General features: G+C 32.4%; 2 protein-coding genes across 3 annotated transcripts; one reads left to right on the top strand and one right to left on the bottom strand.

Moving 5' to 3' along the window:
• Positions 1 to 586: 586 nt before the first annotated feature.
• Positions 587 to 1,938, bottom strand: LOC126740416 (uncharacterized). Of its 2 annotated transcripts, none has more exons than XM_050446429.1 (3): positions 1,417 to 1,938; positions 872 to 1,289; positions 587 to 792 (listed from the first exon to the last, which is right to left on the bottom strand). In XM_050446429.1, exons 1-3 carry the CDS (start codon positions 1,443 to 1,445, stop codon positions 772 to 774), a joined length of 468 nt encoding a protein of 155 aa, XP_050302386.1. In that variant the 5' UTR covers positions 1,446 to 1,938; the 3' UTR covers positions 587 to 771. The 2 variants fall into 2 exon arrangements, with proteins under 2 accessions (XP_050302386.1, XP_050302385.1); XM_050446428.1 differs by having other exon boundaries at positions 587 to 779; positions 1,417 to 1,601.
• A 130-nt stretch (positions 1,939 to 2,068) lies between these two features.
• LOC126740415 (1-acyl-sn-glycerol-3-phosphate acyltransferase alpha) lies at positions 2,069 to 7,761 on the top strand. Its single transcript, XM_050446427.1, has 6 exons — positions 2,069 to 2,465; positions 3,351 to 3,484; positions 3,536 to 3,717; positions 3,794 to 3,959; positions 4,017 to 4,208; positions 7,600 to 7,761. Exons 1-5 carry the CDS (start codon positions 2,284 to 2,286, stop codon positions 4,199 to 4,201), a joined length of 849 nt encoding a protein of 282 aa, XP_050302384.1. The 5' UTR covers positions 2,069 to 2,283; the 3' UTR covers positions 4,202 to 4,208; positions 7,600 to 7,761.
• The last annotated feature ends 7,945 nt before the right edge of the window (positions 7,762 to 15,706 follow it).

The raw sequence follows: 15,706 nt of genomic DNA, 5'->3' as shown, positions 1-15,706 counted from the left end.
TTCATATATCAAATTGTTCTCTATGAGTTGCTTTAACTTTAAGTGAAAACCTTATTAAAATCCCTTTAGTAGTTCTTGAGTTATCATGAAAAGTGTCTTATATAAAGCATGTAAAATTGAAATTTTAGCCTCGGCCAGGTACATGCCTCGGAAATTTAGGTGTAATTCAGGAAGTACTTGAGCCACGAAAATGCTTCATATATCAAATTGTTCTTTATAAGTTGCTTTAACTTTAAGTGAAAACCTCATTTAAATCCCTTTAGTAGTTCTTGAGTTATCATGAAAAGTGTCCTATCAAGTTGAAATTAGGTACATCCCTCGTAAATCTGCGTATAATTCAGAAAGTACTTTAGCCATAAGAATGCTTTATATATCAAATTGTTCCCTATGAGAAACCTCCTTAAAATACCTCAAATATTTTTAAAGTTATCATGGTCAGAAGTTAAACTTTCATTGACAAAAGTGCTATTAAGCACACCTTTACTAAAACTGCTGCAAGTTAATAAATAATAAACTATTGAAGTCTTTTGTTGTCTATAAATTATTTTGGTTTGTCTTGAAGAAACAAAAAAGCAGAAACACATGCTGTACTCTCATTCATTTATTTGTATAAATACTATTTCAATATAATAAGTTGTGCCTTTTTGGTGGTATTTTTTACATTATTTACGAATGTCATCTAATCTAAGCTGAATCGTTTCTAATGTGTTGTAAAGTTGTTGCAACTCTGTTTCTCCCATATGTAAAATTGGAGTGCAAGTTTTTCCAGGATCATTCACCTATAAAACGAAACTATTACAGATTCATGATTGGAGGAAGTCTTTTTAAACAGTTACATAAATGATCAAAACTATCCATTAGATTCACTTACTTTCGACAACTCCAACTGTATCCTCACTTCAGGAACAAATTTCTTGCTTTCCATGTCAGACCCAACTTGCACATTCAGCTCCCAAGACAACCCGTCTAACTTATGTCTCTCCTCGAAATCTCCTACTTCCTCACTAAACTTTTCCGACCATTTCTTAACAAACAGTTCTGCCTTTCCCGCATCTAGGCCGAGAATCTCTACTAAATCACTTAATAATGTTGCAGGTTTCAACACAACCCTGCTGCTCTGTTTATAAATGTACGCAATGCTTTGTAAGAGGAGCTGCAGCTGATCCTCTTTTAAATTTAAATCAGTCTGAAGGCGGATTAGGTCTGGTTCTGTTAAGGTCTCTCGGGTTAACAGCATACTATATGTTGATGTGTCTAGGTTATTTATTAAGGATATTCCTTGGCGTAACCTATTGTGGAAATATACAATTTCATTATTTGACGTATTAATTAATTGGATTTATTAAAATATAAACTGTTTGTTGCTTATTACATGGGAGAGTCAGGTATGTATTAATGGTTTAAGTCTTCTTTTACCTGTCGTTAATATTTATCCATTGTGGCATATTAATTTTTTTATAATTTAATTTAAATTAAGATTATTGTGTATTATTATTTATCTTTAACAGTCATAAATATAAATTTATTCTAAAAATCACTTGAAAAATAAATAAATAAATATTAAATTAACCTCAAATCAGCTGATATTGACAAAATTAAGGCAGTGTTGCCAAGTTGATCAGGTCTTTTGGAAGATTAAAAAATTGTCTGCCGTTTTTCTCAAGAAGTTCCTTGCTTAATATGATTTCATCGAGTCTACTAAATAATAATTTATCACAGGTTGTGTTTTTATTTTTAAAGACTTATTAGTAGAAAGTCAAAATCTCAAGTTTCCCCGGGTAAATATAAAAATTCTCAGCAAATAGGGATAATATTGATCATGTGGCAACGCGGTTAATTTGAACACTGAAAAAATTTCGTGACACCCTTGCCAAATTAGTAGCATATTTTTTTAAACAGTTAGTTTTAAATGCTAATAAGTAAACAACATTAATTTAGTAGCCACATAATGCCTTATTAAGAAATTATTCAAATATTTATCAAGATATGCACAACAACAAATAGATCACACTTGACAACACTGGACATTTTTCCTCAAATGTCAATCTTGACACATGACGTTTGTAAAGTCAAACCACCATAAATGTAAACATAAACAAATAAGGGCCTCAATTTAAATTAATAATGTTTATTGTCTATTTCCTAATCAATTTTTCTTATCATCGCAAGTGGTTACAAACAAGCGCAGGTTAATCGTTTCAACAAGTAAATGGGCTCAGTCTCGATTCGGGCTGGGATGTGGCTCGTACCACTTTAAAGGGGGGAAAAAAAAACCAACCGAACATGTCGATTTATTTGGAAGTTTTAATGTTCGGGGCCCTCCTGGGGCTCCCATTTCTATACGAAACCAGACCGACCTTCTCGTATTGCCTCAAGTTTGTCTGTTACTATACAGTGGTCATGATAAACTCTGTTATTTTGATTCCCCCGTTCAGTTTCAGGCCACGGAACGTCTTGAATTTGGTGTAAGTAATGTCCAGTTAAATTGATATTGTGTGTAATTATTTAGTATCATTATGAAGGTCAAAATCCCTTTGAATATAAATATACATTTTTTTAAATGCTGTTGACCTTCACCTCACATAAATATTCACAGGGCAAAGCATAAGCCTCAGGGTAGCAGGGCATTTAATAAGCCTCATTTTACTGTAATAATAACAATTTTTTTTTTTTACCCTGATAGCCTTTAATTCTTTGCATATAGCAAACATATCTATAATTAACTTTTTGTTTATCAGTACCTTTTTAAATGACACCACTTACTAATGAATATTTTTAATATACCTCCCTATAGTATTAATGTGTAAGCACGTACTTGCTTATCTCAATATAAAATGTATTTGCCTCGGATGTATTTGGAGTCATTGCTGCAAGGATTTAGTTCAGCATGCAATCAAATATTTGCTTTATATGATTTCAAAAAGACAAATAAATTGAGTACATCTTTCTCAGGAAAGATTGATTACAGCTTTTTTAGTTGATGATGTGCTTGAACTTGACGGCAGAAAATTCTGTATTAGGTATGTATTCTAAGTTTTCTTAAGATAAACCCTAACTGGCTTATACTACTAACAAATACAAACTAACCGTTAAATTATTCATAGGACCAGACAGTAGTAAAGTAGTTTGACCTCTGAAGCTTGGGTATGGTTAGTAATAGCCAATAGGTAGTAGTAAAAATCTATTAAGCTGGAGCAGTAATAGTCTCATTAGCTTATTAATCTTGCTTGTCCCTAAAGATTACTGATAACATTGATGAGCATTGCTTAACACTCTTATTCTTCAATTTTTTTCAGACAGTTAAAGTTGAGACAATTACAAAGCAATAATTATTCATTATTAACTTTCAGTGTAGCATCATACTTTTGTCATTGGATTACCCATGTAATTGGGGTAAAATGGATCCTGAGGGACGGTAAACATCTTGAAGCTGATCAGAGTTGTGTTATAGTTTGCAACCATCAAAGCTCTCTAGACATTTTGGGTAGGAATCTAATTAATTTTTTAATCCCTCCTTGAACGTTAAACCTTAAAGGTATGTTCCAAATATGGCCCACAATGAGGAAATGTACGGTCCTGGCAAAGAAATCTTTATTCTGGATTTGGCCCTTTGGATTGGCGGCTTGGCTCGCTGGAATCGTCTTTATCCCAAGGGTAAAAACTGACCGGGCTAGGGTGGTCTTAAATCAGGCCATGGGGAAATTGGTGAAAAACAAGGTGAAATTGCATTCATGACTTTTGATTTTTTATTATTGCAAGTATACACTGATTTTTTTGTATATTTCTAATATAGATCAAACTGTGGATATTCCCAGAGGGAACGAGAAGGAACACCGGGGAAATCCACACGTTTAAAAAAGGGGCTTTTCACGCGGCGATCTCGAACCAACTGCCTGTGATTCCGGTTGTATTTAGTCGCTATTATTTTCTCGATAGGGCCAATAAGAAGTTCGACCAAGGTAGACTTTAGAGCTTTACCTCCCCTAAGTTGTTTTAATATAAATCAATTTTTATAGGCTCAGTAATCATTAAAGTATTAGCACCTATGAGCACCAAGGGCTTAACCCTGGACGACGTGGATAGTTTTACCGAGGAGGTCTGTCAAAAAATGGCAGAAGCCTTTAGGGAAGTTAACAGGGAGGTCTCCAAGGAAATGGAAAGTAACTGTGATCTGAAGCGAGTTGCCCAGTTGAAACAATAAGGTTAAGGTAAGTGTAATCTATGATCTCTCAGTTTTTAGTGAGCCTAGAGTGTCTTCATTGAACTGACCTGTTTAAAAAGTTTGATAATTTAAAAATTATTGCTTGGATTGCTTTGAAGTTTCAATAAGTTTTTAAGCATGTTTCTCTGAACCCTATGCTATTTGTTTTATGGAATTATTCCTACTAGTTTTTGAGATTTTGGACTTTGAAGTGAGTGATCACCTTGCAGAATAAACTTGCTCGGTGGACACACCTACCCAAAAAGCTTAATTATTACAGAATTATTGGTTGGAGTGCTTTGAACTATTAATAATATTTTTTAAGCATGCTTGTCTGAACCCTATGCTGTTTGTTTTATTAAATAACTTCCACTAATTTTTGAGATTTCGGACTTTGAAGTGAGTGGTCACCTTGAAGATCAAACTTGCTCATTGGACACATTTGCTCAAAAAGCACGATTATACAAAAACCAATGCTTGTACTGCTTTGAACCCTTAATAACATTTTTTTAGTATGCTTTGCTGAATTCTATGCTGTTTGTTTTATAAAAATACTCCCAGTACTTTTTGAGATTTTGGATTTTGAAGTGAGTGATCACTTTGAACATCACACCTGCTAATTGGACACATTTACACAAGAAGCTTAATAATTGCAAAACTAATGCTTGAATTGCTTTGAATGCTTAATAACATTTTTTGAGTATGCTTTTCTGCACCATATGCTTCTTGTTTTATAAAAATACTCCTACTAGTTTTTGAGATTTCGGACTTTGAAGTGAGTGATCACTTTGAAGATCAAACCTGCACATTGGACACACCTGCCCAAAAAGCTTGATAATACAAAAACCAATGCTTGTACTGCTTTGAACCCATAATAAAATTTTTTGAGTATGCTTTTCTGAATCCTATGCTTTTTGTTTTATAAAAATACTCCAACTACTTTTTGAGATTTTGGACTTTGAAGTGAGCGTTCACTTTGAACATCAAACCTGTTAATTGGACACACCTACACAAGAAGCTTAATAATTGCAAAACTAATGCTTGTATTGCTTTGAATGCTTAATAACATTTTCTGAGCATGCTTTTCTGAACCCTATGCTTTTTGTTTTATAAAAATACTCCTACTTGTTTTTGAGATTTTGGACTTTGAAGTGAGTGCTCACCTTGAAGATCAAACCTGCACATTGGACACATCTCCCCAAAAAGCTTGATAATACAAAAACCAATGCTTGTACTGCTTTGAACCCTTAATAACATTTTTTTTAGTATTAATTTCTGAACCCAATGCTGTCTGTTTTACGAAAATAGTCCCACTAGTTTTTGAGATTTCGCACTTTGAAGTGAGTGATCACTTTGAACATCAAACCCGCTAATTGGACATACCTACACAAGGAGCTTAATAATTGCCAAATTAATGCTTGTATTGCTTTGAATGATAAATAACATTTTTTGAGCATGCTTTTCTGAATCCTATGCTGTTTGTTTTATAAAAATACTCCCACAACTTTTTGAGATTTTGGACTTTGAAGTGAGTGATCACTTTGAACATCAAACCTGCTAATTGGACACACCTACACAAGAAGCTTAATAATTGCAAAACTAATGCTTGTATTGCTTTTAATGCTTAATAACATTCTTTAGGCATGCTTTTCTGAATCCAATGCTGTCTGTTTTATAAAAATACTCTCACTAGTTTTTGAGATTTCGGACCTTGAAGTGAGTGATCACTTTGAACATCAAACCTGCTAATTGGACATACCTACACAAGAAGCTTAGTAATTGCAAAACTAATGCTTGGATTGCTTTTGATGCTTAATAACATTTTCTGAGGATGCTTTTCAGAACCCTATGCTTTTTGTTTTATTAAAAAACTCCCACTAGTTTTTGAGATTTTGGACTTTGAAGTGAGTGGTCACCTTGAAGATCAAACCTGCACATTGGACACACCTGCCCAAAAACCTCGATAATACCATAAATAATGCTTGGACTGCTTTGATGCTTCAATAACATTTTCTGAGCTTGCTGTTCTGAACCCAATGATGTTTGTTTTATGAAAATACTTCCACTACTTTTTCAGATTTTTGACTTTGAAGTGAGTGGTCACCTTGCAGATTAAACTTGCTCATTGGACACACCTGCCCAAAAATATTTATAATACAAAAACCAATGCTTGTACTGCTTTGAACCCTTAATAACAATTTTTTTAGTATTAATTTCTGAACCCAATGCTGTCTGTTTTACGAAAATAGTCCCACTAGTTTTTGAGATTTCGCACTTTGAAGTGAGTGATCACTTTGAACATCAAACCTGCTAATTGGACACACCTACACAAGAAGCTTAATAATTGCAAAACTAATGCTTGCTTTGCTTTAAATGTTAAATAATATTTTCTGAAGATGCTTTTCTAAACCGAATGATGTTTGTTTTATGAAAATACTTCCACTAGTTTTTGAGATTTTGGACTTTGAAGTGAGTGGTCACCTTGAAGATCAAACCTGCACATTCGACACACCTGCCCAAAAAGCTTGATAATACAAAAACCAATGCTTGTACTGCTTTGAACCCTGAATAACATTTTTTGAGTATGCTTTTCTGATTCCTATGCTGTTTGTTTTATAAAAATACTCCCACTACTTTTTCAGATTTTTGACTTTGAAGTGAGTGGTCACCTTGCAGATGAAACTTGCTCATTGGACACACCTGTCCAAAAATATTTATAATACAAAAACCAATGCTTGTACTGCTTTGAACCCTTAATAACATTTTTTTTAGTATGCATTTCTGAACCCAATGATGTTTATTTTATAAAAATACTCCCACTACTTTTTGAGATTTTGGACTTTGAAGTGGGTGATCACTTTGCAGATTAAACCTGCACATTGGCCACATCTGCCCAAAAAGCTCGATAATACCAAAATCAATGCCTGGACCGCTTTGATGCCTTAATAACATTTTCTGAGCATGCTTTTCTGAACCCAATGCTGTCTGTTTTACGAAAATAGTCCCACTAGTTTTTGAGATTTCGCACTTTGAAGTGAGTGATCACTTTGAACATCAAACCTGCTATTTGGACACATCTACATAAGAAGCTTAATAATTGCAAAACTAATGCTTGTATTGCTGTTTATACTTAATAACATTTTTTGAGTATGCTTTTCTGAATCCTATGCTGTTTGTTTTATAAAAATAGTCCCACCACTTTTTGAGATTTTGGACTTTAAAGTGAGTTGTCACCTTGAACATCAAACCTGCCTAGAAAGCACGATAATACAAAAACCAATGCTTGTACTGTTTTGAACCCTTAATAACATTTTTAGAGCATGCTCTCCTAAACATTATGCTTGTGCTTCCGTAAAGATACTTCTCATAGTTTCTTAAGGATTTTCTTTTTCTTCCAGATGGCACCAGCTAAATCACCAAAAAGTATTTCTAAGGCACTAATTTAGAAGTAAAATTTTGTATTATTTTTTTTTTATCATATAAATTGCAATTTTAAAGCTTACCTGTGTACCTTTTTAGACAGCTTCTTAATATTTAATAAAAATCTATTAAAAAAAAGACACATGTTAGTTTTTTTGCTTTAACAAATATATTTATTTACCTTACATACAGTTTATTTATTAGACGCACTTCTATAACATCAACATCGGCTATTATTTTTATTACTAATAATAATTATTATAATACGTATGTATGTGTACAGTTAAAATAGGCCAAACGATTGTCTCTCAAATATAACAGGAATTTATTTTAATATAACTTCCTAGTTTTATAAGATAATATGGTTTATACGACTCTAGCAGCGTTACGTAAGTTTTAATAAAGATAAAAATGAATATTTCGTAGTCGGACATCGTTGGGGGAAACGTTCGAATGAAACTTTTCAATTTAGGTAGGAACTAACCTTTTAATACCGTTCAGTCGTTAAGGTTTGAGCAAAATATCGTAATAATTAAGTAATGTGTGAGTGGTGGGACTAAGGATACGCCATCCAGTCATTTAAGACGTTTTTAAAGTGTCTTAATGAGGTTTAAAGAGAATTTTTAGAGTCGAGACTGTTCTGCATAAAGTTTTTCAAGACACCGAGGTTTCATTTAAAATTATGATGAGATGAGAACACCCTTTTAATCGAATACACTTTTTTGGACCTGTCGACTTAATAGGTTCGTTTGTGGAGTAATTGTCGAAGTATCTACGTTAACCTAAAATTGTTTTCTATGTCGGGAGTATTTTGGGGTTGTTTTTTGGCATTTCCAGGCCACTTAAGTAATTTCTATGGTTTTCAAGTGCTTGCTGCTTTGCTGGGCACTTTTCTCTAGATTTTTAAAATAATTACGTTTTTGATTCCTGGCATTTGATGCAAGAAACAGAGAGACCTGAACTGAAGCTTAATATGGAATTGAGCTGTTGTTGGACATGAGAGTGAGAAAATATGTTATAATAATAAAAGTATATTATACATCTACGAAAAAGCTGAAAATGAACGATAATACAAGAGGAAGAAGAAGAAATAGAAAACGCCACTGTAATTATTATTGGAAAAATCAAATAAAAACTGACGAAACAGAGACAGACACAGTTCGGTCATACATTTTTCAATTTCCGTTTGACTTGGCGGTAAACAACCAATTGTAAGATCTCTTAGAATTTTGAACATATTTAGGTTTTTCAAAGATTTGAAATAAACTGTTCTCAAGTAATTTTTTATGCTCTACAAGCGAATTTGTAAAAATCAGTTTTCCAGGGATTTAGAATTCTTTTCAGCAGTAATTTTCATGTCTTTCAAGACCGGGGACAATTGAAACAGGGGACCGTTGAAAAGAAAAACAAACCACCTTGTGGTGGTTTGTTTTTCTCTGGTTGAAACAGTCGCCATCTTTTTTTTAGACGCGAAGGTAAAAACTCGTGTACGCAGCCTCACAACGTTTGACTAATTCCACATTTCTGCTCGACAGTGTGAAACATAGAGAAATGAATATTAAACTTTTAATTACTCTATGGTGTGAAACTAGCAGTGGAACAAAGTGGGTGTGTTTGCGCTCGGCTCTCTTATTTTATGTCAACAAAGTAATTTTTACGTTTCATCTAAAAAGTGTGAAAACAAGAAATTTAAGTGTAAGTACACCACTTTTTTGTTTTTAATCAATTTTTTGCTTAGGTTTACTAGCCTAAACTTGTTAGTTTTAATTAAAAAGCTTAAAGAAAACTAATATTTTGCCAAAAAAAACCTGAAGGGGACAAACAAGATTTAAATAATTTTACGGGGACGGTTGAAACATAATTTATAGAAGGCTTTTGGTATTATTTTTGCGTAAACTGATTAACTGATTGTAACAAACTCTCTGGGGGCTATTATTTTGTTATAGAATGCCACGTGAAAGGGTCAGGAAAACAAATAGAGGTACCAGGGCCGTATCTGGACCAAAATTTTGGGGGGGGTTAGGCCAGTGACATTTGAGATATTAGGGATAAAAAAAACTTTAATTTATAAATAGGTTTTACTAAAAGAAGATACCAGTTTAAACTAAAAAACACATTTAACAACGTTAAAATTTTAAAAATAGTAATTATAATAACAACTGAATATTTCTTTGCTTTTCCCTCGCAAAACGATTTAAGACCTCTGCGGTATCAATTATAATATTTCTATGCACGCTTAAAAGGGCAATAGTCCTGTTAGCCGCTCCTGACCAGTTGAATTGCGCAAATAGTCTTTTAAACGCCTTAGCGATGAAAATGATCGTTCTGATGAGGCTGTAGATACAGGTAACGTAGCCAGAATTTGCAACAGAGTATGAATATTGGGAAACAAAGATGGATTACATGCTGATAATGCATCAAGAGCATTTTTTGGCCTTTCTGCTTGAGGCAGCTTAATCCATTTTTGTTTCCACAACTGTAGTTCTGCAGATAACGTATCTAGGTCCAAAAATTCCTCATATGGTAACAAGTCTTCCATTTTTACTATGTGTGCATCGCACATATTTGGTACTAGACAATATAACAATGAAAGTGATTTTTCGTGATTTGCAAATCTTGCAGATTTTCATCAGTTCTTCTATAAATTGATCAAAAAAAGGAATTGCAACTGTGATTCGAAAATATTCCTCTGCAGTAGCTACCATGGCATTAGAACGATTCTGCTATCGTGAAACTATTCTAGGTATTTTTATGCATTCTTCATCATCTATAGACTTTATAATAGCTTCAGATTTTTTTAAAATATTTTTGAATTCTTGATCTATATTCAGTCTCATATTCCTGACCTGACTAATAACAGTATTCACATGCTCAACAGCGCTAAATAGATCAAAATCCACAGTATGGAGAATTCTGCATAACGGTAGAGTAAAAGCAAATAAAGTGGACGCTGTTAACATACTGATAATAAACTCACTGGTCATAACAGCTCGAAGAAACTGCAAAGCTTTTGAAGAAGTTTCGATGTCTCTTACTTGTTTTAGTTCTTCTAATGTTTCAATAATGGGTTTAAAAACTTCAGTACTTAGTCCATCATGATTTTCCACCCACCGAGTTTCACACATGGATGTTAACTTACTCCATTTACTATTTGGAACATGTTCTTTAATTTTATTTTTTAATATTAATAATCTCAGTGCGTATAGCTGTTATTTTTATAAAATTTGCAATAGATTTTATTGTTCCAATACAATTTCTGATACTCTGAACCTTACAGGAATGGGCAAGAGCTAAATTTAAAGAATGAGCACTACAATGCACATGTATTGCTGCTGGATATTTTTCTCTAATTATAGCCTGGACACCTTTAAAACTTTAAAAAGTAAATTAAAAAAAAAGGGTTATAGTTACCAGTCGTTTCAATTTTATTTTACGTTATAAGATTTTCGGGGGAGGGGTTTGAACCCCCAAAACCCCCCCCTAGATACGGCCCTGAGAGGTACCAAATTCAACTTGGTTTACGAATATGCGTATAGGGAGGTTATTGAAAATGGAGCAAGGTCTGCGGCAGATTTGTTTGAACTGAATCATGTTACATTAGGCAGATTTATTAAGAAAAAGAAAAAATCTATTGAACAAGAGTCCACTGAAACTATAACAATTGGATATAAGTGCGTACGACGAGTATTTAACGTTGAGCAGGAAAAATCCATTGTTAAATACATAATAAAGGCACCTCAAATATTTTACGGTCTATCGCCGAAAGAAATACGTAAACTGGCCTACCAAATAGCCGTAAAATATTCATTGAATATGCCGAATACATGGACTAAAAACTCATTGGTTTTCCGGGTTTATGAAACGTAATCCTGAACTATCAATCCGTTGTCCCCAGGCTACAAGCCTTTTAAGAGCGACCAGTTTTAACCCAACAAATGTACAACTTTTCTTTGACAATCTTGCCACGGTAATAGACAGATATAAATTCCAAGCGAAAGACATTTATAATATAAACGAAACCGGTGTTACGACGGTACAAAAACCTGCTAAAATCGTAGCAGAAAAGGAACGCAAACAGGTAGGGGCACTTACATCAGGAGAACGTGGCACTTTGGTTACAGTGGCAATAGCGGTAAATGCAATTAAAAATAGCATCCCACCAATCTTGGAAAGATAAAGATATTAGGATCATTTCGTTTGTGAAGGTCTACCTGGGTGCATTGGAGCAGGAAATGCTAGTGGGATGGATGAAAGAAGATTAATTCTTCCTATAATTTATTACACTTTCAAAAACATACCAACAGTTCAATTGAAAATACAATTTTGCTTTTAATAGATAACCATCAATCTCATGTAAGCATACCATGCTTGGACTTTTACAAAGAAAACGGCATTGTTGTCCTCTCATTTCCCCCACACTGTTCACATAAACTACAACCTTTGGATCGATCGATTTATGGTCCATTTAAAAAAGCTGTAAATTCAACTTGCGATTCTTGGATGAGAAACAACCCAGGCAAAACGATGACAATTTATGACATCCCCAGCATCGTTAAACAGAGTCTCTCTATGGTTTTAAGACAATCTAATATTGTTGCTGGATTCCAGTGTACTGGTATATGACCGAGATATTTTTACGTCTTTAGATTTTACTCCATCATATGTAACTGACAGACCTGCTTCCGAAAATTTGCAGTTAAATATCTCCCAAGAAGTCCAGGCAGTAGGTTCAAGAGAGAATAAAGATTTAAGCAGCACTGATTCTTTTCCAAAATTAGTAATTTCTAACTCTCCAAGAGCGTCAACGAGCGGAACTGGTTCGTTAGAGTCACCAAGCACCCCGCCTCCAGTTGCATCTACAAGTGTCCAGTCAGCCTCTAACCTCTCTTTGGATGTGTTTTCACCTGAGCTAATAAGGCCAATACCAAAAGCTCTTCCTCGGAAAACTACAGGGAAACGCAAAAGTAGAAAATCCACTATTTATACGGACACACCAGAAAAAGATGCTATTCAACAAGAATATGAAGCAACAAAAAATATTGGTGATTCAAAAACTACATCAAAAACACCAGTGTCTAAAAAAACTCGTCAACAGAATAGTCAGGACGATAGCAGCAGTGACAATGAAGACTGTTTTTGTCTAGTATGTTTGGAATCGTATAGAAATAGCCGTTCAGGGGAAAAATGGGTGCAATGCATTGATTGCCACCAATGGTCACATGTAGAATGCAAATGCACTCGTCAAGAAGATTTGTATATCTGTCATAACTTGAATAAAAAATTTGGTTTTATTTAAATTATATGTGTCAATGTTTTTTTCTTCGTATTTCTAAATTGAATGTTATTTCAGTATTAAAATAAATATTTTGTTTATTCTTAATGGTGTTTCAATTGTCCCTGGTATGTGTCTAAACTGTCCCCGTCTCCGGGACAATTGAAACAATATACAAGGCTATATGTTTCCTTTAATATCTTACAGGCATTATATAATAAGTAAAATAACCTGATTTCAAATATACAAGGAATTAATAAATGTCCTTGTAAAAAATTTTTTAGTTGTAAATATGATTTTCTCTAAGAGAAAAAAATAAATATTTGGAAATTATTTCAATTGCCCCCGGCTCCCCTATTTGAGATTAATTTTTCCTGTAATTCAATTTTAAATCTTGTGTTATATCCTTTAAGTAATCTAGGTAATTTTCCTTTTGTTCCATGCCTTGATGTAATTTTTTAACCGTTTTTTTATAGATTTGAATATTTTTGTTCTTTTTAAAAATTTGAATGTTTTTCAAAGATTTTAAATATATTCAACCTCTTTTTAGCTAATTCGTTCAATGTTCAATTTTATTCCAAACTTCTGAAGTAATTTATTTAATAATTCGATGTTTACGTTAATGTTAATATTAATATTTTTTTCCATTTTTTTAAAAATGTTATTGCTTATAAGGAATTCTGAAATTCTGGAGTATTCCTTAAGAGTTTCTAGAGCCTTAAAATTTGATGCTTCTAGACGTTTTTTTCCATTCCAGGCATTTGACGTAATTTTTTATATTTTCCAGGATTTCTTTTCATTTCTGCGTTTTCCAGAGATTTGCAATTAATTCTGCAGTAAATTTTCATGTTTTTCAAGTATTTGAGATTCCTTTTTCTCTTATTCCTGTATAATTTTTCAAGTTTTCTAGAGAATTTAAATTTTTTATGCTCCTAGGCTACTCCTTTATGTTCTTTAAGCACTTCAGGTTGTTTTTATGCCATTTCCAGGCTACTCAAGTATGGCTTTCAAATGTTTCACATAATTTTTTAAGAATCTATTTAATTTTTTTTTGTTTTTGACTTAATGTGTCTTCCAACCATTTGAAGGAGTTTTCTTATTTTATTTCAGGCTCTTTTTTCGTAATTTTTCCACATTTCTGAAATAATTTTGTTTTTTTATTCCTGGCATTTGATGAAAGAAATAGAAAAATCTGAATTGAATTCTAATATGTAAACATATGGAATTGAGCTATTGTTGGGTATAAGAGTGAAACTATGTTGTAGAAGTATACAGAGAATATTAATGTATACCTACATTTACGAAAAAGCTGAGTTAAACCAATGAAAGCAGAAGGGAACTGAATAGATTTTACATTTTCAATTTTTTTATGTCTTCCCTTTATCTCTTCTTTAATTCCAGGCATTAGACGTAATAATTCTCTTATTCCAGTGTCTTGGTTTAATTTTCCAAAGGATTTTACATTTTTTGAGGCTTCTGATACATTTTTTATATTTTATATGAATTTCACGTGATTTTTCGAGGATTTTCAAATCTCCGTATCCAATGTTTTATTGCTTCCAATATTCAGAGATTGGAACTAATTTTCCCTTTTGCTACCAGAAATAATTTATACATTTTCAAGGATTTTTTTAAATGGATTAGACATAATTTTTCCTTTTACTGTTTTTCTGAAATATCTGGAAATTCTTTTCTGATGTAACTTTTTTAATTCTCGATTTAAAATATTCCCAATTTTTTAAATCTTGTAGAGTTATTTTTTTTAATTTCTACTCGTTAAATATTCAGTTCTATTCCCGATTCCAGGCATCTAAAGTCATTTTTAATATTTTAATATTTTCATACCTTCAAGGATTTTAATTTTTTTTATATCTTTTAAAAATATTTTCTTGCAATTTTCGGGCTAATTTTACGGCTTTCAAATATTTGAAATAATTCTCCATGGATTTTATTGAAATTTCAATATTTTGACGTTTTTGTATGTTTTCTTACAATTTGAGGTCATTTTTTTTTTCAATTCCAACCGGTTGACGTGCTTTTTTAATATTTTCCAGAGATCTGAAATAATTTTTTTCTTGTTCCAGGCATTTTATCGGCGTCATTTTTAACCATCTTTCCAGAATTTTTAGGATTTCTCCTTTAAATATTTTCTAGTTTCCAATGATCTAAAATAATTTTCCATCATGTTTTTTAGCATAATTTTTTATGTCTTTCAACTACTTAAAGTAATTTTCTGTTTCCAGAAATGTTTGTGATTTCCAGAAATTTCAATTTTTTCTTAGGGATTGAATGTTCTTTTACAGTTCCATTCAATATTCAGTTTTACTCCAGATTCCAGGCATTTAAAGTAATTTCTATCATTTCAATAATTTGCTAACAATGTCAAGGTTCTTTGCACTTGACATTTGACGTATTTTTTTTATAGTTTTTACTAAACTTTCAAGCTTCTGGATACACTGTTTTAAAAATTCCCAGGTTTTAGAGATTTGGAAAAGATGCTTTGAGTATTCCTTGAATTTTCATCTTAAAATACATTTTTAAACTGTTATATTAAGTTTTCCTGATATCTGAAATAATTTGAAATTATTATTTTAGGCTCTCGGAGGTAATACTTAAAATTTCCAGTCATTTAAAATAATTTTTCAAACACTGGCAATTGTAATATAACACCTCCGAAGAACGAATTAAAAATTATTTTAAGTCTCTAGAAAAATGAATACAAAATTGTCAAAATATGTGAAGATATAAAAATTTAATCGAGAAGAATGAAAAATTTTAAATCTTTAAAAAATTATGCTAAAACTAAACCTTTT

Source organism: Anthonomus grandis, chromosome 9, assembly GCF_022605725.1.
Source record: "Anthonomus grandis grandis chromosome 9, icAntGran1.3, whole genome shotgun sequence".
Taxonomy (NCBI): domain Eukaryota; kingdom Metazoa; phylum Arthropoda; class Insecta; order Coleoptera; family Curculionidae; genus Anthonomus; species Anthonomus grandis.
Note: the sequence above shows the minus strand (reverse complement) of the source record. Positions and strands in the feature narration are given on the sequence as shown.